The sequence below is a fragment of the Aegilops tauschii genome, chromosome 2, assembly GCF_002575655.3.
Source record: "Aegilops tauschii subsp. strangulata cultivar AL8/78 chromosome 2, Aet v6.0, whole genome shotgun sequence".
NCBI classification, from domain to species: Eukaryota; Viridiplantae; Streptophyta; class Magnoliopsida; order Poales; family Poaceae; genus Aegilops; species Aegilops tauschii.
In genome coordinates this window covers 505,315,061-505,337,959 of record NC_053036.3, presented here as the reverse complement: position 1 = coordinate 505,337,959, position 22,899 = coordinate 505,315,061, and the positions used below count along the sequence as shown (strand labels likewise).

At 43.4% G+C, this 22,899-nt stretch overlaps 1 protein-coding gene across 1 annotated transcript; it reads left to right on the top strand.

The window, feature by feature from the left end:
* Positions 1–8,435: 8,435 nt before the first annotated feature.
* LOC120974136 (uncharacterized) lies at positions 8,436–11,510 on the top strand. The gene is made up of 12 exons (XM_073507298.1): positions 8,436–8,906; positions 9,000–9,155; positions 9,254–9,457; positions 9,544–9,649; positions 9,702–9,766; positions 9,858–9,942; positions 10,263–10,435; positions 10,551–10,751; positions 10,835–10,963; positions 11,038–11,153; positions 11,232–11,307; positions 11,394–11,510. The coding sequence occupies exons 1-12, from the start codon at positions 8,436–8,438 to the stop codon at positions 11,508–11,510; spliced, it is 1,899 nt and encodes a 632-aa protein (XP_073363399.1).
* The last annotated feature ends 11,389 nt before the right edge of the window (positions 11,511–22,899 follow it).

The following is a 22,899-nucleotide window of genomic DNA, read 5'->3' as shown; positions in this document are numbered from 1 at the left end:
ATAAGAGGGCATTATAAACAAATATAAGAGGGCATTAGAAATTTCAAAGAAATTTTGGAAAAAGAATATTTTACAATGCCCCCATGAGGTATAGACCGATGTTTGGACCAGCCAGTCTAGTGGGAATTATAAATTAATAAAAATTTCAAAAAAAATATAAAACCTTGAAAACCTAGCTTTGTTTGTGCAAGATATCATGTGTGCCAAAATTGAGGTGATTTGGAGGTGGTCGAGAAAATGACCGCATTCCGGAGGGGCCATTTGGTCTAACTAAAGCCAGTTTTTGAACAAATGTGATTTTCCCACCACCTCGAAATCACCCAAATTTTCTTGCACATGGTGACCAACATGTGCCAAACATGCCTATGAAAGAAAATTTGGAAAAAGAATATTTTACAATGCCCCCTGAGGTATAGACCGATGTTTTGACCAGTCAGTCTAGAGGGCATTATAAATTAATAAACAATTCAAAAAAATATAAAACCTTGTAAACCTACCTTTGTTTGTGCAAGAGATCATGTGTGCCAAAGTTGAGGTGATTTGGAGGTGGCCGAAAAAATGACCGCATTCCGGAGGGGCCATTTGGTTAAGCCAGTTTTTGAACAAATGTGATTTTTCCCACCACCTCCAAATCACCCAAACTTTCTTGAACATGGTGACCCACATGTGCCAATCATGCCTATGAAAGAAAATTTGGAAAAAGAATATTTTACAATGCCCCCCTGAGGTATAGACCGATGTTTTGACCAGTCAGTCTAGAGGGCATTATAAATTAATAAACAATTCAAAAAAATATAAAACTTTGGAAACCTACCTTTGTTTGTGCAAGAGATCATGTGTGCCAAAGTTGAGGTGATTTGGAGGTGGTCGAAAAAATGACCGCATTCCAGAGGGGCCATCTGGTCTTTTAACCTAAGCCAGTTTTTAAACAAATGTGATTTTTCCCACCACCTCCAAATCACACAAAATTTCTTGAACATGGTGACCCACATGTGCCAATCATGCCTATGAAAGAAAATTTGGAAAAACAATACTTTACAATGCCCCCTTGAGGTATAGACCGATGTTTTGACCAGTCAGTATAGAGGTCATTATAAATTCAAAAATAAATTAGAAAAAAATTAAAACCTTGGAAACCAAGCTTTGTTTGTGCAATATATCATGTGTGCCAAATTTGAGGTGATTTGGAGGTGGTCGAAAAAATCATCGCATTCCGGAGGGGCCATTTGGTCTAACTTAAGACAGTTTTTGAACATACGTGATTTTTTCCACCACCTCCAAATCACCCAAATTTTCTTGTACATGGTGACCCACATGTGCCAAACATGGCTATGAAAGAAAATTTGAAAAAATAATACTTTACAACGCCCCCTTGAGGTATGGACCGATGTTTTGACCAGTCAGTCTAGAGGGCATTATAAATTAATAAAAAATTAATACCTTGGAAACCAAGCTTTTTTTGTGCAATATATCATGTGTGCCAAAATTGAGGTGATTTGGAGGTGGTCGAAAAAATCATCGCATTCCGGAGGGGCCATTTGGTCTAACTTAAGCCAGTTTTTGAACATACGTGATTCTTTCCACCACCTCCAAATCACCCAAATTTTCTTGTACATGGTGACCCACATGTGCCAAACATGGCTATGAAAGAAAATTTGTAAAAATAATACTTTACAATGCCCCCTTGAGGTATAGACCGATGGTTTGACCAGTCAGTCTAGAGGGCATTATAAATTAATAAAAAATTCAAAAAAAATTAATACCTTGGAAAACTAGCTTTGTTTGTGCAAGAGATCATGTGTGCAAAAATTGAGGTGATTTGGAGGTGGTCGAAAAAATCATCGCATTCCGGAGGGGCCATTTGGTGTAACTTAAGCCAGTTTTTGAACATACGTGATTTTTTCCACCACCTCCAAATCACCCAAATTTTCTTGTACATGGTGACCCACATGTGCCAAATATGGCTATGAAAGAAAATTTTGAAAAACAATACTTTACAATGCCCCCTTGAGGTATAGACCGATGTTTTGACCAGTCAGTCTAGAGGTCATTATAAATTCAAAAAAATTAGAAAAAATATAAAACCTTGGAAACCAAGCTTTGTTTGTGCAAGATATCATGTGTGCCAAATTTGAGGTGATTTGGAGGTGGTCCTGACATGTGTGCAAAACTTGACATGTGACATATGCAAAAAATTAGACATGTGAAATATTTTGTTTAAAACTTGTGTGCAAAATTAGACATTTGACATATGCAAAAAAATTGAATACAAATTTAAAAATTTACTTTGGGTATCCTCACATGGTGGAAATGTTTGGTCCAAATATTTTTAATATTTTTAAAATTTATATTTAATTTAAAATTTGAAAATTTAATGATTCAAATTTGTTTGCAAAATTTGACATGTGACATATGCAAAAAATTAGACATGTGACATATGCAAAAAAATTAAATAAATAATAAAAAAATGCCAGCCTACCAACAACATTTATATGAAACCCCACGGCCTGCATACGACTAGTAACCCATTGGGCCAGGATGCAGGCCCGCGGTGAATGTATATAAGTTGCCGGTAGGCCCAACGGGGCAGAGAGAGACTGGTTAGGCAATGAGCTGCCTGCTTTAGATAGGAACTTGAGATGATTAGCTCAGGTGGGTTTATAAACCGGTGCGAGCTCCTCTCCGTTGGCGAGGTGGGACTAAACTCCCACCACCCCGAGACAGTGCCCGCCGCGGCTTTGATTTGGGCTTAATTTGGGTGGGCCGTACCAGGCTGGCCTCACACGTGGTTATCAGCTGGAGAGGGAAAAAATTCCCCATTTAATCTGGCAGATACGAACCCTAGGTCTTTGCTTCTGTTCCCCATTCACTCCCTGAGCTCAAATCTCACATCTGGCGTCGCCGGCGATGGGGGCCAAGAAGGGAAGGAGGTCGCGGTCGGCAAGTGATTGCCGCCGCGCTCAAGAAAAGCGGGAGGAGGCAGTTGGGAAGTTCTGTCATGGCGATCTGGAGAAGAGGGCGAATGTGGAGGAGATCTGCAGCTGGTTTCCCAGCTTGCAGATGTTCATCGACCATGGTTGGGGTCTCATCAAAGTGCTTACGGGCAATGAGAAGAAATCATTGTTTGGTCCTGCTCGAGGAGTTGTTCCAGTCCAGGTTTTCCTCTGGGCTATGAACGAAGCGGAGAACTCCCCGGATCCGCGTCAGCGTGCGAGGTGGTACATGTACCGCTCCCACCGCCGCGCCCCTCCTATTCTAGTGCCAGATCTTGTCGGAGTGTTGCTCGCGGTGCCTGCTCCGGTTGATCAGTCCAATGTTCACTCTGACAGTGATGTGGAGCAGAGCAAGGATGATAGTGATAGTGAAGATGTGGAGCATAGCGAGGATGAGAGTGATAGCGAAGATGTGGAGCAGAGCAAGGATGAGAGCGGGGAAGAGGAGGTTGTTCTGCTGCTGGACGACAGTGCTGGAGAGGAGGAGCAGGATGATGTTGTCCAGGAGCAGCCGGCGGACGTGCAGATTGTGGGTCCAGGGATCCCGCAACTCGGAGACAGGACCATGCCGATTGAAGCGGAGACCTACATCCGTATGGGCATTCGTCACTCAGAGCGCATCAACAAGTTGAAGGACAAGAAAATAGAGTGATGGCATGTTAGTGTCTTCAGTTAGTCTATCTATGTGAGTCAGTTTGGACCCGTTTGATAGCATACTATGTTCTAAGTTCTTTGAGAATACTTCAGTATTTGAGATTATGTTAGTTTTATTTACAGTGAGCTGTTTGGTTGCCCCTAATAAATGTGATTTTAGTACTGCAGTATTGGGAAAACTATAGTTATTTCTCTGCATGAAAAATGTAGCCTCTTTAAAAAAACAGAGTTTGTGAGTGCTTAAATGCAATGGCTAGGCAGCACAATTTACAGCATACCAAACAGTTGTATCTATTGTGAATACTCCAAAAATCTCTGTTTTAGTCAAACCATGTTATCTCATATCTATACGCAAGAATACTGTAGTTTTTAATACGTTGGTTCATATAGTACCATGCTACCAAACCCAGAGAACTGCAGTAAGTGTTAAGTTATGTACTGATGAAGTTTATGTAGTGCAAATGTGATGTGTTCAAACTATTAAGTTATGTAATGCAGTTGTTAATGTAATGCATATGTTATCCTTTTATTTTCAAAAATAATCCAATTTCTACTTTCTCTATAATCAAACTAATGAGCCATTGGATTGTTGATTGATCTATTTTGCAGACAAAGGAGCCACAAAAAAGGTGCTGGAGGTGGGAGTAAGACTGCTAGAGCGAGTAGCAAGTGAAGTGTACACAGCGAAGCAGGGGTGGAGGATCAACGTGGCAAGACTGGAAGGATAAAAAAGAAGACTCTACTTCCTGCTGAAGATGTGGCCTTTACTTTGTTGCGATGTTTTAGTAGTTGTTGCTGTTATTTTGCGGTGCTCATGAACTTTGTAAGCCTAGGATGATGGGTTAGGTAGACTGCAGGCCATGCTGGCTTTTGGTTATACAGGTTTATGTTGGCTTGAAGTGAAAATAGAGCATATTATTGATATATGGATCAGCCAGTTCTTCAACTCTAAGGTTGTGTTAATTTGGTTCCAGATTCAAATACATAGCTTAACCCTGTAAGGTTATCATAATCTCACATATGTGTTTGAAAACAATCCTAGTTAGCCTAAATTACTGGTTGCAATGGAAATGTGTGCATTGCCATGATGTTTACGTATTTCATTTCTTATATATATTTCAAATATTTGAAAATCAAATCTATTTTTCCTCTTTCATTAATTCCGACAGTTTTACAATTCAAATTATGCAAGATAATACATCCTCTTTCATTTCACTTGTTAATTAAAATATTTCTTTTTAGTTTTATCTTTGAAATAATTTTGAATAACATATATATTTTTCTGTATTATTTGTTCTGACAGTTAGAAAATTCATGAATGTGCGAAAAATTATTGTGTTATATTCTTTTATGAGGTGATTTGAAGAACAACAAATAATTGTGACAAATGCAAAAAGTGAAATATGACAAAAAAAGCCAGCCTACTAGCTGCATACTACACAATTCAACGGCCAGCATACGACTAGCAACCCAATCATTTAATGGCCCAGGATGCAGGCCCGCCAGATTGTGATAATAGGCAGCTAGTAGGCCCCACTGGGAGGGACGGACAGGGTTAGGCAATGTGCTGCCCGCTTTAGAAAGGAACTTGAAAAGGGAAGCTTAGCCCGGTATATAAACCGGTGCGAGCTCCCCTCGCTTGGCGAGGTGGGACTAAACTCCGAGCACCGCTGGGATGTGCCCGGCGCGACGCTCGCTTGGGCCTAATTCGGGTGGGCCGTCCCAGGCCAGCCTCACCCGCGCGCAGATTATTACCACATTTAAAACCGAGCTGCTTCAATGTGTTATATTTCACTTATTCAATGTGTACAAAAAATTAATGTCTTATATTTCACTTATTCAATCAAATATTTATTTTCTTTTTATATGTAGAATAATTTAAAATCTAATATATTTTTACTCTTTCAGTTATTCTCACACTGTTAAAATTCAAAAAATGCAATATAATATGTTTCATCCTTATTATAATATATTTTTCGGTTTTCTATTTCAAAAAAGGTATATCAAATATATTTTTTCTATGTTATTTCTTCTTAGAGTTTTAAAATTGAAGTATATGTTTTGTATTTTATTTCTTATTATAGTTATAAAAATCAAAATTCCATCAATGTATGTTGTCTTCTGTTTCACTTCTTAAATACAATTTTCATTCTATTTTCAAAATTCCATTTGGTTGACTCTAGAAAAACAACGTCCTTCGGGCTCCCCCTCCGGCAGACCCGAATGATGGTGATTGCACATGTGCTATGTGCTGGCCTGCATGAAATGACACCAAAGTTTGGCACCATGTGTGGATGCCCAATGTAGGCCCCCATACAACATCTGGGCCATTCCGGACACCGAACGAACATTGCGTCACGTCCGGGCAGCGTTTCGGGTTCTTTTCGCCGGCAAAATCCTAGTAAATGCATCGAGTGTCGGAAATCGATGAGAATTGGCATGCATGATGTCCATGGTCATTCCATTGTGTGAAAACAATTTGGGGCCATTTGGTTGAGTCCAGAAAAACAACATCCTTCGGGCTCCCCCTCCGGCAGACCCGAATGATGGTGATTGCACATGTGCTATGTGCTGGCCTGCATGAAATGACACCAAACTTTGGCACCATGTGAGGATGCCCAATGTAGGCCCCCATGCAACATGTGAGCCATCCTGACACCGAACGAACGTTGTGTCACGTCCGGGCAGCATTTCAGCTTCCTTTCGCCGGCAAAATCCTAGTAAATGCATCGAGTGTCGGAAATCGATGAGAATTGGCATGCATGATGTCCATGGTCATCCCGTTGTGTCAAAAAAATTTGGAGCCATTTGGTTGAGTCCAGAAAAACAACGTCCTTCGGGCTCCCCCTACGGTAGACCCGAATGATGGTGATTGCACATGTGCTATGTGCTGGCCTGCATGAAATGACACCAAACTTTGGCACCATGTGAGGATGCCCAATGTAGGCCCCCATGCAACATGTGAGCCATCCTGACACCGAACGAACGTTGCGTCACGTCCAGGCAGTGTTTCGGGTTCTTTTCGCCGGCAAAATCCTAGTAAATGCATCGAGTGTCAGAAATCGATGAGAACTAGCATGCATGATGTCCATGTTCATCCCATTGTGTGAAAAAAATTTGGGGCCATTTGGTTGAGTCCAGAAAAACAACGTCCTTCGGGCTCCCCCTCTGGCAGACCCGAATGATGGTGATTGCATGTGTGCTATGTGCTGGCCTGCATGAAATGACACAAAACTTTGGCACCATGTGAGGATGCCCAATGTAGGCCCCCATGCAACATGTGAGCCATTCCTGACACCGAACGAACGTTGCGTCAGGTCCGGGCAGCGTTTCGGGTTCTTTTCGCCGGCAAAGTCCTAGTAAATGCATCGAGTGTCAGAAATCGATGAGAATTGAGGCGTGATGTCCATGGTCATCCCATTGTGCGAAAAAAAATTGGGGCCATTTGGTTGAGTTGAAATAATTATTTGATATCAAAATTTTCTAATATGAAAAAGAAAAGAAAAAAGTACATGAAACGAGCCCCTCGTCGCTCAAAGAGAGGAGCAGCTGCGATTTGTTACACAATTCCCGGATTGGAATCTACAAAAAAACTCGAGCGTGGGAAGCCTATCCCTTTAATTTAGGAGCACGTACTGCCTCTCCTCAACCAAGGAAGGCAAAGATCACGGGCGTTCTTTCCCTGGTGGTTACGACGACCTAGGAGATCCTCCTCCTCCTATATAGTCTCGGCATCGTCTTTCATGTCGTCTACGACGGCTCCTACCGCCGAGTCGACGACAGCTGCGTCCCTAGCATCGGCCCAACCCCAGCAAGATCGTCAGCGCGTGCTGGCCGTCGTGGACGAACTGCGTCCACGTTACAATGCCGACAACTTCCATCTTCATCGAGCGATCCAGTATGTTGGCAACCGTACCGCATCCATGATGCTTTTCTTTGTGCGTGTGTTAGATTTGATAGGACTAAGATTAATTAGCGCTAATCTTCGCATTACATCTGTTGGAGTAGATGTTTTTTGTTTGTGCGTGTATTAGATTAGATAGGCCTATGACACTAGATTTGTTTGTGCGTGTATTAGATTAGATAGCCATACGATTGCAAATTAGTTTCTGCATGTTGTTTGTTATCTTTCACTTGTAGGTTGGATTGATGAATAAACAACAATTTTTAATCAGCGTTAGTTATAGCATAGTCACTTTAAGTTATAGCAATGCCCTAAGACATGCATGTTGCAACTATGAGACGCCGACTAATATTGTATGTGTTGCACGTTTGTTTGATGCATGTTCCAGTATGCATAATTTCGTTTTTTTTCTTTTCGATTTACTGTTAATTAGGCACTGTCACCGATTCTTATATCTATTTGTACAGTACCATATGAAAATAAATGATTAGATAAATTATGTTGCTTTTTATTATGAAACTAATTGGTTAAATAAGTACTTGTTAAACTGTTATTTTATGTGCTGCACGTGTCTCTGCTGAATGTTTCAGTATGAATAAATTATGTTGTATAGTTTTCTATCTACTATGGGATAGTGTATTCCATTATTATGTTTTATGCAACAATATGTTAGGAAAAAAGTTGATTACATAATTTATGGTACTATAACCAAGTATATTAACAGGATGGATGAACTCAACGGAGAAATTGTTTGCGCCGTAGAAAAATGGTGCAAACTTATTGCCGGTCTATCTTCCGGTCAACGGGCCGCACTTGCCAAAACAACACTCCATAGCATGCTTCAGATACCTTCGCTGAAGATGCGTACACTGTTGATCCGGTACATGGTTGAGATTTTTGATCCTAGCAAGGGCAGATTCATTGTACAAGACTTGGTTGGCGAAGTGTCTCTCGGTGCCGTGGATGTTGAGTGCATCTTGGCCTTGGAGAACCACGGACTGTCGGCAGAAGGTATTCTCGGTGAGGATGTTAAAGATCGAGTGCCGCCTCAATTCCTGAGCAAGACCACAGGTAACATAGTCATCGATGATCTGATTGTGGACATCACAAAAAATAAATCCGCCGACGACGATTTCCTTCGGAGAATTGTCCTCGTGTTGCTTGGAACAGTTCTTGCTCCCATGTCAAGCAAGACTGTACCAAAGCAATATTACGCATTGGTGGACGATGTGAAGCGTATATCCAAGATTAATTGGAATGCATTCACCCTCCGGGTTCTGCTGGACTGCCTTCGCAACGTGAGGAAAGGCAAACACCTCCGCCAATGGCCGAGAGGGTACTTAGCTCTCCTGCAGGTACACCTTTCAGACTTGTACCATTGCAAAAAAAATATGATTGCTAATTTACCTGCTGTATAGTACTAATTGTAATTTTTCATATTGATGCAGTACCTGTACTGGGAGAAGGTTCAGCCTCTGGAAGGTGAATGTGCATTCAATCCTAGCTTGTCCATGGAACCTCTAATGAGGAATTGGACTGAAGCTGCAGCCTCAAGGAGAGACAAGTTTGATTATGACCACGGCCGTGGCCGTGGTAACATCAAGGTAATTCATTACGTTGGGTACTTCTTAAATCTTTTATATAACATAATTAGTTGTATGAATATTTTTATTGATCACATATACTTGTATTTCACATGCAGATTGAAGACAACATAACCAAGGAGTATAGGGCGCAGGAGCGCAAAGTACCCGAACCAGAAAAGCCAAAAATGAAGCCCGCCGTTGGTGCGGCAAAGAAGTCCAAGTTAGCCTCAAACGCGGACGAGATGATGAACCTCATCATGAAGCGGTGTATGGATTACATACGCAGCCAAATGAAGGAAATACCGGAACAAGTAGCCGAGGTGACACACCCTTAATTCTATGTTTACAACATTTTTGAAGTTGCAAAACCGTGCCGACATTAATTAATATTTTTTATGTAATGCAGAGATTGTTAGAGAAGTTGAACCAAAATGGTGTGATGTACAAGCCAGCGGCTGCTGCGGCTTCCGGCAAGAACGATGCCGACCTAGAAGTGGATTCCTTTGAGAATGGTCCGCTAGAAAAAAAAAGAATTCATGTACAAGGATGACTCTGACGGTCTAGAGCCGGTGATTGATTTGACACAGCCTGACGAGCCTGTTGTAAACCAGAACAACGATGATGAGGAAGTATGTTTTCATTTATTTGTCTTCATTTATCTCAATTATGCATCTTCATTTTTGTTAACTGAACCTATCACATTATTTCTTTGTTAACTAGAAAACACCTGCCAAGTTAAATGTTGACAAGACAACGAAGCCTACTGATGAGTGCGGCGCAACACCGGAGAACCCTTGGATTGTAGGTAATTCTCCTCGAGCAGAATCGTCCGACATTGACATTTTTGCAAGTTCTATCGACAGGATGGTGGGTAAGAGCAAGGGGAAAAAGTCTGCAGCAACCGCAAAAGAAGACGATGTTATATCCGGGAAGCGCCGACGGACTGTTCCCAAGAAATTTGAATCCCCCTTTAAACTTGACAAGCCCGGCAAGCGAAGCGCTCGCGGAACTAAGCCATCCGGCAACACTACCGCAACTAGAGGTACCGTTAGTAGCTATCTTAGTGCTTAATTTACTACCATTTCATGTACTCACCGTTCGTGACGTTCGTAATTTATCATGCAGCTCTGTTTAGTGACAATGACATGGAAGGCTCTGTTAAGGACGATTTGACACTGGAACTCATCGATGCTGCTGTTGCGTTTGTGGAGGCAGCTGCTCGGTCTGAGAAGAATATGACAAAAAGAGTTTACTACAATGAACGTGGCACCTCTGTGACTGTGGAGAGTATACGACCGGTACTTGAGCATACATGGCTGGCGGATGACGTAAGATCTATTACCATGTCCTGCTATTTAAGTGCATAATCTAGGTGTCACCTATGAAAATAAAATGTTCTATTATTTTACGCAGATTATCGATGCTTATCAGACACATTTGGCTCTGCGCGTTGGTCATGATCGGCACCTCTGTCCAGCCTGGAGGTCCAACTACCTTGTTGATCGTGCTAAGGCACGATACAACCCTAAACCGTCGAACTACAACATGGATAGTGCGCTGAGCAGAGCTGGAGCAGTACGTAGGGTTCTGGACGAGTATACCGTCTGTGATAAGGTACAATATGTTCTTACTAGTTTATTAACACTCATTTCAACAAGCATAATTGCATCTGATTACAAATGTGTTCCACATTTTAGTCGTTTATCCCGTTGAACGTCGGCAATACACACTGGATCACCGTGGTGATGCACAACCTCAAGAAAGAATTCCGAGTTTTTGATTCGCTCTATGCTCTCGAGTTCTCTCTCGACACTGTGAAAGCACTGGTACTCTCCCCAACATTGAGCATTCTTCATATGAAATGTCATATGGTTTCTCACTACTACTTTCTTTCAAATAGCGACTAGCAATAGCAATTGATATGGAAGAGGCAAACCGTATTACACCTGGCAAATATCCAGATGTCACTAAGTGGCCTATCATACCTCAGATCGACATGCCACTACAAGAGGACGGGTGAGTTATGGTTCATCATTTTCTACTTACGAAAGACATGTTCGTGTGCACGGTGACTAATGTTTGCATATATATTAGGAACTCTTGTGGCCTTTTTGTGATTGAAGTTATAGAGTGTTGGGACGGGGACCGATGGACCGCCGATTTTACCCAGGTAATTTGTCCTCTCTGTTTGTACACTTGTACAATTGTCATATAATACCAACTTCTATTCATTAAACCTTGTTCTAAAAATTGCAGGGCACGGTTAATGCAAGGAGAAGGCGTCTCGTCGCCGAGTTGGTTCTCTCACCTACCAACACGCTCGAATGTGTGAAGAACAAAATCCGCGACATCGCAAAGAAAAGCAAGGCGTGAAGACATCATACATGATTCAAGATTCAAGATTTAGTCGTTTGTTTTAAGTCCGGAAGCACGTTTCCCGGCATGGACAACTTTGATTTTCTATCATTCATGTAATAAGCACGATACCATGGATTTTGTGTGGATTTTTGGTCGCTCACACATACTTGTGTGTGTGTAATGCAGTCAGACTATACGTTTCGTACCAATAAATTTTTGCTTCCCTTCATTTGTTCTACCTTAATGTTTTTTCCTGCTGTGTTCATTCTTTTCTGTCATGGAAGAGTAATTCATTTCTTTTCTACTTTTGCATATTTTTTTGATTTGATTTGGCATTATTCAACAATAAGAAAAAAAATTGATAAATTCCTTTTTGTTTGCCTGAGAATCAACCTCGGCTGTCGTGCCATCCGGTGTGGGATCCCACGCCCGAGACAACGACAGATCCGGTCCCCGCGCGGGCGACCCAGTCGACGTGCGCCAGTTCGCGCGGGGGGACGCGCCAGGTCCGGTTCCGCCCGACCGCTCGGTGGAGACAGCCCATGTGTCGGACGCAGACGGGCCACCCGTGGATCCTGCGATTGGTGGAGTAGGCAGATCCGCCTGGGATCCCGTGCGCATGATTGCCGCTGGATCTCTCGGGATCGGCGTCCGCAGGTGGATCTTCCTCGTGTCTTGCGCCAGACTCCCCTGGCGTTATGTGTTGCTTGAAATCACATTGCACAGTTTTTTTTGCTGCATTTTTGTTAGCCTTTTGCTTTTCTGCATCTTGAAGATCAGGATCAGTAGCACCATCAATCACATGATCAACTACTATTTCGCCCCCTTGATCAGTACGATTTAGAGCTCCGATGGAAGCAAAAGAATTTCAGTGCTTAGCCGAGAACCCGCATTAGGATGCAGGTCAAACAAGGGCAAACTATTTCGAAAGTGATATAATTTATTGGTTAATATAATATACTTAGACCTTACACAAATGAACTGGCCACAATGCAGATAGGACTTGATCATTCTGCTCAACAATAAACCACAAAACATACTTAAAATTCATCACAAATCTCCTTCAGCTTCTTGATCTTATCAACGTACCCATGTTTCTGTTTGAGAAAATCTGCCATAATATACTCAAGTTTTTTCTTCTCTTGCTTCAGCTGGTCCCTCTCTCTCATCACTTGATCTCTCTCTAGCACCACCCGGTCCCGGTCTTTCTCAGCCTTTACCCTCAGGACCTGATGTAGATTGGCACAACCATGGTCTGCCATCTTATTCTTCTCCAGCTCCTCTTTGAGATCGCTAAGTGACAATCTTGCATTGCCCAACTACGTGAGAGCATCCTCCTTATCAGCCACCAGTTTAGCAAAGTCCATTTTGAAAAATCTCAGCTCTTCCTCCGTCCTCCTCTTTTCTCCAATTAACATGCATTTTTCTTCAGCATTCTTAATATTATGTCTCAGCTTCTCGTCATACATGCTCCACAGTTCTCTCAGGCAGAACTTCGTAGCCACCGACCACTCCGGGTCTACCCATTTCACATAGTTACATTTCACTTCTTCCTACAATATGAAAAAATATGGTCTCAATCATATATGCACAAATGCAATACAATTACATGCAATGCACTAAAAATATGGTCTCAATCATATAAACACAAAATGTAGCATGCAATGATATACATATATATATATACATGGATCAATTAACTACAAGTATATGATATTATGTGCTAAAACAAATATTAGACCGTAAAAAAACATAAATATGGACTTTGTAAATGCACAAATTAATTGAAATTGTATGCAATTTTGGGCAGAACAATGGATTACCGCGAAGTAAATCGAGCACGAGGTAATTTAACATATATTTACAGTACGGAACAACATACCTTCTGACCACAGGCAAGAAAACGTCTGCCACTGTCCAAGGAATCAAAAGCAACTAGCCTGACGCAAGGTTCTCGATGCAGACAACGAGAAGACAGATCGTGAGCAATGCCACTCCATTCATAGCAAGGGATAGTCGTAGGAAGCTAAACGAAACAACAGAGATAATGCACAAATCAACGCCCTGCGTTAAATACCGGAAATGAAGAACCCCAACCCTAAGCCTAGCACTATTTGGAGATTATATAGTAGGAGCGTACCTGCAGGCTAGTCACGGATTCGCCATCCGAAGAAGAGCTCGACTCGTCGCTCCACGAAACCATGGCGTAACGTGACCGGCGGCAAGACGTGGATCGGTGGCGGCGGCGGCGGTCGCAGTGGATAGATAGAACGCGCGTGGAGATCGCGAGGGAAGAACCGCCCCGACCAGGTGGCCAGCGCGGCCCATTTAAATGGGCTGTAATCAAAATAAAAATTGTTAAATGGGCCCGGCAACGGGAGCGGCCGTGTGTCGTGCCGTCTAACGGCATCCGTCACCCCCCCTACACGTCATCGCGACAAGCGGCCCGAGTTACACTACAAGCCATAAAATGGTGGGTTTTTCTTTTCTTTATGAGGGGAAAATGGTGGGTTTTTGGTACGAAGTCTATACTATAGACCAAAGTGAGCTGGTATCTTCTATATCTAAATGGTGGTGAACCAAAGGAGTGAATTTTTTTCAATTATTATCACACATAATTACATCTTCTATATCTAAACAACTAGCCACCACTAACCTATTTCTCTTAACATGCAAGTTTGCCACCTCGTCATTCAACATGTATGGAGAAAGGTCCACCACAACATGCAAACAAAATATTCCCGCAACAACATATACATGTTACACGTAACCATTTCTCTATGAATATATTGCAAAACATTCCCGCAACAACATGTCGGGTATCGGCTAGTTTTCTAATATAATATAACTACAGTGGACAACACAAAAGATGCCATCATTACATTGGCTAAAATGCTATCCATTTTCCATGATTAAAGTCCCTAGTGATCGCCTCCTGTTTAGTCCATATATGCTACAAGCACTCTCTCAAGGTACTGGCCTCTTGCAATAGTATATATCATGTATCATGTATGCAGTAACACATTGTAAACACCTGACTATTAGATCACTGGATTCATCCTAACATAACTTTAGCAACTGTTCTACTCTTGTTCGCCCACCACGCTTCTGCACACGATAACAGGAAAAGTTAATGAATGACAAGTTAAAAACAATTATAACCTACAATGCATACAAAAACTTACTTCTTATTTAGTTTGCATTTCTTGCTGCGTTTAGTGTGCCCTAGCAATTTGCATGCGCCGCACCTGATTCTGATCTCGTCGTACGAAAGTGGCCTACCATTTTTCAACATAGGGCGGTTCTCATCTACCTTAGTTGCACCTTTCGTTGATACTTTAATAGGATCATGAACTTCAACTATGTTGCCTTCACCATCGTCTACATATTCAATTGCACAAGTATTAAGATTAGTCGTTTTCTTACTCAAATTTTCCTTTAGCTGATCATACTCATGGCTCTTAGCTATCACGGTCTTCAAACTCTCATGTAACTGATCCCACAAAGTTGGGTGTTTGCATGCTGCATGCATAGCTTCTGAAGCCAACACACTGACCTGGCTATATTTCATTCTTTCAGCTGCTCCAGTCCATCCAAATACCAACAGATCGCTTGTGCGCCTGGCGGGCAGTCACAACCTTGCGTCTTTCGTGAACCTCACAAGAACTAAACACTTTGGTATTTCAGATATATTCAAGTACTTCAGTACATGGAATATGTGCTTGCAAGGTAGACCCTTTCGAATCATTCTTCTGCAGCTGCACCTTATAGTTTCTGCGGAATTTACTGGAGTGTACTCCACCCAAAAACGGCTCTTCCGGTTATTCTTCCAGGCCACGATGTACTGCTGTGATCCGTCTCCGAGCTTTATTTCTACAATCTCCATGCCACCAATTTTCCTAAGATCAGCCTGCAACATATAGAAGTTTGCTGGAGTGAAGACGTGAGAAGCAGCTATCTCAAGTTCCCTCGAGCTAGTAACTGGCACTGGTAAACTCTGTGAGGCCGTGCAATCATTGTTGGCAATATGCCCTAGAGGCAATAATAAAATGGTTATTATTATATTTCCTTGTTCATGATAATTGTCTATTATTCATGCTATAATTGTGTTATCCGGAAATCGTAATACATGTGTGAATACATAGACCACAACATGTCCCTAGTGAGCCTCTAGTTGACTAGCTCGTTGATCAACGGATAGTCATGGTTTCCTGACTATGGACATTGGATGTCATTGATAACGGGATCACATCATTAGGAGAATGATGTGATGGACAAGACCCAATCCTAAGCATAGCACAAAGATCGTGTAGTTCGTTTGCTAGAGCTTTTTCAATGTCAAGTATCATTTCCTTAGACCATGAGATCGTGCAACTCCCGGATGCCGTAGGAGTGCTTTGGGTATGCCAAACGTCACAACGTAACTGGGTGACTATAAAGGTGCACTACGGGTATCTCCGAAAGTGTCTGTTGGGTTGGCACGGATCAAGACTGGGATTTGTCACTCCGTATGACGGAGAGGTATCTCTGGGCCCACTCGGTAATGCATCATCATAATGAGCTCAATGTGACTAAGGAGTTAGTCACGGGATCATGCATTACGGTACGAGTAAAGTGACTTGCCGGTAACGAGATTGAACAAGGTATTGGGATACCGACGATCGAATCTCGGGCAAGTAACGTACCGATTGACAAAGGGAATTGTATACGGGATTGATTGAATCCTCGACATCGTGGTTCATCCGATGAGATCATCGTGGAACATGTAGGAGCCAACATGGGTATCCAGATCCCGCTGTTGGTTATTGACCGGAGAGGCGTCTCGGTCATGTCTGCATGTCTCCCGAACCCGTAGGGTCTACACACTTAAGGTTCGGTGACGCTAGGGTTGTAGAGATATTAGTATGCGGAAACCCGAAAGTTGTTCGGGGTCCCGGATGAGATCCCGGACGTCACGAGGAGTTCCGGAATGGTCCGGAGGTGAAGAATTATATATAGGAAGTCCAGTTTCGGCCACCGGGAAAGTTTCGGGGGTTATCGGTATTGTACCGGGACCACCGGAAGGGCCCCGGGGGTCCACCGGGTGGGGCCACCTATCCCGGAGGGCCCCATGGGCTGAAGTGGGAGGGGAACCAGCCCCTGGTGGGCTGGTGCGCCCCCCATGGGCCTCCCCCTGCGCCTAGGGTTGGAAACCCTGGGGGTGGGGGTGCCCCACCTGACTTGGGGGGAGGGAGTTCCCCCCCCCCTTGGCCGCCGCCCCCTGTAGATGGGATCCCAGGGGCCGGCGCCCCCTCCAGGGGGCCTATATAAAGGGGGGAGGGAGGGCTGCTGTACTCTAGCCCCTGGTGCCTCCCTCTCCCGCCCGTGACACCTCTCTCTCCCGCTTGCGCTTGGCGAAGCCCTGCCAGGATCCCCGCTACTTCCACCACCACGCCGTCGTGCTGCTGGATCTCCATCAACCTCTCCTTCCCCCTTGCTGGATCAAGAAGGAGGAGACATCGCTGCTCCGTACGTGTGTTGAACGCGGAGGTGCCGTCCGTTCGGCACTCGGTCATCGGTGATTTGGATCACGACGAGTACGACTCCATCAACCCCGTTCACTTGAACGCTTCCACTCGCGATCTACAAGGGTATGTAGATGCACTCCTTTCCCCTCGTTGCTAGTAAACTCCATAGATGGATCTTGGTGATGCGTAGAAAATTTTAAAATTCTGCAACGATCCCCAACAGTGGCATCATGAGCCAGGCCTATGCGTAGTTACTATGCACGAGTAGAACACAAAGCAGTTGTGGGCGTAGATGTTGTCAATTTTTCTTGCCACTACTAGTCTTATCTTGTTTCAGCGGTATTGTGGGATGAAGCGGCCCGGACCGACCTTACACATACGCTTACGTGAGACAGGTTCCACCGACAGACATGCACTAGTTGCATAAGGTGGCTAGCGGGTGTCTGTCTCTCCCACTTTAGTCGGAACGGATTTGATGAAAAGGGTCCTTATGAAGGGTAAATAGAAATTGGCATATCACGTTGTGGTTTTACGTAGGTAAGAAACGTTCTTGCTAGAAACCTATAGAAGCCACGTAAAAACTTGCAACAACAATTAGAGGACGTCTAACTTGTTTTTGCAGCATGTGCCTTGTGATGTGATATGGCCAGAAGATGTGATGAATGATATATGTGATGTATGAGATTGATCATATTCTTGTAATAGGAATCACGACTTGCATGTCGATGAGTATGACAACCGGCAGGAGCCATAGGAGTTGTCTTTATTTTTTGTATGACCTGCGTGTCATTGAATAACGCCATGTAAATTACTTTACTTTATTGCTAAACGCGTTAGCCATAGAAGTAGAAGTAATCGTTGGCGTGACAACTTCATGAAGACACAATGATGGACATCATGATGATGGAGATCATGGTGTCATGCCGGTGACGAAGATGATCATGGCGCCCCGAAGATGGAGATCAAAGGAGCAGAATGATATTGGCCATATCATGTCACTATTTGATTACATGTGATGTTTATCATGTTTTGCATCTTATTTGCTTAGAACGACGGTAGTAAGTAAGATGATCCCTTATAATAATTTCAAGAAAGTGTTCCCCCTAACTGTGCACCGCTGCGAAGGTTCGTTGTTTCGAAGCACCACGTGATGATCGGGTGTGATAGATTCTAACGTTCGCATACAACGGGTGTTGACGAGCCTAGCATGTACAGACATGGCCTCGGAACACAAGCAATAAACTTAGGTTGACTTGACGAGCCTAGCATGTACAGACATGGCCTCGGAACAAAAGCAATACACTTAGGTTGACTTGACGAGCCTAGCATGTACAGACATGGCCTCGGAACACGAAAGACCGAAAGGTCGAGCATGAGTCGTATAGATGATACGATCAACATGGAGATGTTCACCGATCTTGACTGGTCCGTCTCACGTGATGATCGGACACGGCCTAGTTAACTCCGATCATGTTTCACTTAGATGACTAGAGGGGTGTCTATCTGAGTGGGAGTTCATTGAATAATTTGATTAGATGAACTTAATTATCATGAACTTAGTCTAAAATCTTTACAATATGTCTTGTAGATCAAATGGCCCACGTTGCCCTCAACTTCAACGCGTTCCTAGAGAAAACCAAGCTGAAAGATGATGGCAGCAACTATACGGACTGGGTCCGGAACCTGAGGATCATCCTCATAGCTGCCAAGAAAGATTATGTCCTAGAAGCACCGCTAGGTGAAGCACCCATCCCAGAGAACCAAGAAGTTATGAACGCTTGGCAATCACGTGCTGATGATTACTCCCTCGTTCAGTGCGGCATGCTTTATAGCTTAGAACCGGGGCTTTAAAAGCGTTTTGAGAAACATGGAGCATATGAGATGTTCGAAGAGCTGAAAATGGTTTTCCAAGCTCATGCCCGGGTCGAGAGATATGAAGTCTCCGACAAGTTCTTCAGTTGTAAAATGGAGGAAAATAGTTCTGTCAGTGAGCACATACTCAGAATGTCTGGGTTACACAACCGCTTGTCTCAGCTGGGAGTTAATCTCCCGGATGACGCGGTCATTGACAGAATCCTTCAGTCGCTTCCACTAAGCTACAAGAGCTTTGTGATGAACTTCAATATGCAGGGGATGGAAAAGACCATTCCTGAGGTATATTCAATGCTGAAATCAGCGGAGGTGGAGATCAAAAAGGAACATCAAGTGTTGATGGTGAATAAAACCACTAAGTTCAAGAAAGGCAAGGGCAAGAAGAACTTCAAGAAGGACGGCAAGGGAGTTGCCGCGCCCGGTAAGCCCGTTGCCGGGAAGAAGTCAAAGAATGGACCCAAGCCTGAGACTGAGTGCTTTTATTGCAAGGGAAGTGGTCACTGGAAGCGGAACTGCCCCAAATACTTAGCGGACAAGAAGGCCGGCAACACCAAAGGTATATGTGATATACATGTAATTGATGTGTACCTTACCAGTACTCGTAGTAGCTCCTGGGTATTTGATACCGGTGCGGTTGCTCATATTTGTAACTCAAAACAGGAGCTGCGGAATAAGCGGAGACTGGCGAAGGACGAGGTGACGATGCGCGTCGGGAATGGTTCCAAGGTCGATGTGATCGCCGTCGGCACGCTACCTCTGCTTTACCTACGGGATTAGTTTTAAACCTCAATAATTGTCATTTAGTGCCAACTTTGAGCATGAACATTCTATCAGGATATCGTTTAATTCGAGATGGCTACTCATTTAAATCCGAGAATAATGGTTGTTCTATTTATATGAGAGATATGTTTTATGGTCATGCCCCGCTGGTCAATGGTTTATTCTTGATGAATCTCGAACGTGATGTTACACATATCATAGTGTGAATACCAAAAGATGTAAAGTTGATAACGATAGTCCCACATACTTGTGGCACTGCCGCCTTGGTCACATTGGTGTCAAGCGCATGAAGAAGCTCCATGCAGATGGACTTTTGGAGTCTCTTGATTACGAATCATTTGACACGTGCGAACCATGCCTCATGGGTAAGATGACCAAGACTTCGTTCTCCGGAACAATGGAGCGAGCAACCAACTTATTGGAAATCATACATAGCGATGTGTGCGGTCCAATGAGTGTTGAGGCTCGCGGTGGCTATCGTTATGTTCTCACTCTCACTGATGACTTAAGTAGATATGGGTATGTCTACCTAATGAAACACAAGTCTGAGACCTTTGAAAAGTTCAAGGAATTTCAGAGTGAGGTTGAGAATCAACATGACAGAAAAATAAAGTTCTTACGATCAGATCGTGGAGGAGAATATTTAAGTCACGAATTTGGTACTCACTTAAGGAAATGTGGAATCATTTCACAACTCACGCCGCCTGGAACACCTCAGAGAAATGGTGTGTCCGAACGTCGTAATTGCACTCTATTGGATATGGTGCGATCTATGATGTCTCTTACCGATCTACCGCTCTCATTTTGGGGCTATGCTTTAGAGACTGCCGCATTCACTTTAAATAGGGCTCCGTCAAAATCCGTTGAGACGACACCGTATGAATTATGGTTTGGGAAGAAACCTAAGCTGTCGTTTCTAAAAGTTTGGGGATGTGATGCTTATGTCAAGAAACTTCAACCTGAAAAGCTCGAACCCAAGTCGGAAAAATGTGTCTTCATAGGATACCCTAAGGAAACCATTGGGTATACCTTCTACCTCAGATCCGAAGGCAAGATCTTTGTTGCCAAGAACGGGTCCTTTCTGGAGAAAGAGTTTCTCTCGAAAGAATTAAGTGGGAGGAAAGTGGAACTTGATGAGGTGATAGTCTCCCCTTCCAAACCGGAAAGTAGCGCAGCGCGGGAAGATGTTCCTGTGGTGCCTACACCGACTGGGGAGGAAGTTAATGATGATGATCATGAAGCTTTGGATCAAGTTACTGCTGAACTTCTAAGGTCCACAAGGACACGTTCCGCACCAGAGTGGTACGGCAACCCTGTCATGGAAATCATGTTGTTAGACAACGGTGAACCTTAGAACTATGAAGAAGCGATGGCGGGCCCGGATTCTGACAAATGGCTAGAAGCCATGAAATCCGAGATAGGATCCATGTATGAAAACGAAGTATGGACTTTGACTGACTTGCCCGATGATCGTCGAGCCATAGAAAATAAATGGATCTTTAAGAAGAAGACAGACGCGGATGGTAATGTGACCATCTATAAGGCTTGACTTGTCGCTAAGGGTTATCGACAAGTTCAAGGGGTTGACTACGATGAGACTTTCTCACCCGTAGCGAAGCTGAAGTCCGTCCGAATCATGTTAGCAATTGCCACATTCTATGATTATGAGATATGGCAAATGGACGTCAAAACGGCATTCCTTAACGGCTTTCTTAAGGAAGAATTGTATATGATGCAGCCGGAAGGTTTTGTCGATCCTAAGAATGCTAACAAGGTATGCAAGCTCCAGCGCTCCATCTATGGGCTGGTGCAAGCATCTCGGAGTTGGAACATTCGTTTTGATGAGATGATCAAAGCGTTTGGGTTTACACAGACTTATGGAGAAGCCTGCGTTTACAAGAAAGTGAGTGGGAGCTCTGTAGCATTTCTCATATTATATGTGGATGACATACTATTGATGGGAAATGATATAGAATTCTTGGAAAGTATAAAGGCCTACTTGAATAAGTGTTTTTCAATGAAGGACCTTGGAGAAGCTGCTTATATATTAGGCATCAAGATCTATAGAGATAGATCAAGACGCCTCATTGGTCTTTCACAGAGTACGTACCTTGACAAGATATTGAAGAAGTTCAATATGGATCAGTCCAAGAAGGGGTTCTTGCCTGTATTGCAAGGTGTGCAATTGAGCACGTCTCAATGCCTGACCACGGCAGAAGATAGAGAAAAGATGAGTGTCATCCCCTATGCCTCGGCCATAGGGTCTATTATGTATGCCATGCTATGTACCAGACCTGATGTAAACCTTGCCGTAAGTTTGGTAGGAAGGTACCAAAGTAATCCCGGCATGGAACACTGGACAGCGGTCAAGAATATCCTGAAGTACCTGAAGAGGACTAAGGATATGTTTCTCGTTTATGGAGGTGACGAAGAGCTCGTCGTAAAGGGTTACGTCGACGCTAGCTTCGACACAGATCTGGATGACTCGAAGTCACAAACCGGATACGTGTATATTTTGAATGGAGGGGCAGTAAGCTGGTGCAGTTGCAAGCAAAGCGTCGTGGCGGGATCTACATGTGAAGCGGAATACATGGCAGCCTCAGAGGCAGCGCAAGAAGCAATCTGAATGAAGGAGTTCATTACCGACCTAGGGGTGATTCCCAATGCGTCGGGCCCGATGACTCTCTTCTGTGACAACACTGGAGCTATTGCCCTTGCCAAGGAGCCCAGGTTTCACAGGAAGACCAGGCATATCAAGCGTCGCTTCAACTCCATTCGTGAAAGTGTTCAGAATGGAGACATAGATATTTGTAAAGTACATACGGACCTGAATGTAGCAGATCCGTTGACTAAACCTCTCCCTAGAGCAAAACATGATCAACACCAAAACTTTATGGGTGTTCGATTCATCACAATGTAACTAGATTATTGACTCTAGTGCAAGTGGGAGACTGTTGGAAATATGCCCTAGAGGCAATAATAAAATGGTTATTATTATATTTCCTTGTTCATGATAATTGTCTATTATTCATGCTATAATTGTGTTATCCGGAAATCGTAATACATGTGTGAATACATAGACCACAACATGTCCCTAGTGAGCCTCTAGTTGACTAGCTTGTTGATCAACAGATAGTCATGGTTTCCTGACTATGGACATTGGATGTCATTGATAACGGGATCACATCATTAGGAGAATGATGTGATGGACAAGACCCAATCCTAAGCATAGCACAAAGATCGTG

Coding starts and splice junctions, on each gene's coding strand:
- LOC120974136 (XM_073507298.1), top strand. CDS start 8,436: ATGGTTGAGATTTTTGATCCTAGCAAGGGCAGATTCATTGTACAAGAC. Junction 9,156..9,253: donor GTGGCCGTGGTAACATCAAG/GTAATTCATTAC, acceptor TTTCACATGCAG/ATTGAAGACAACATAACCAA. Junction 9,458..9,543: donor TACCGGAACAAGTAGCCGAG/GTGACACACCCT, acceptor TATGTAATGCAG/AGATTGTTAGAGAAGTTGAA.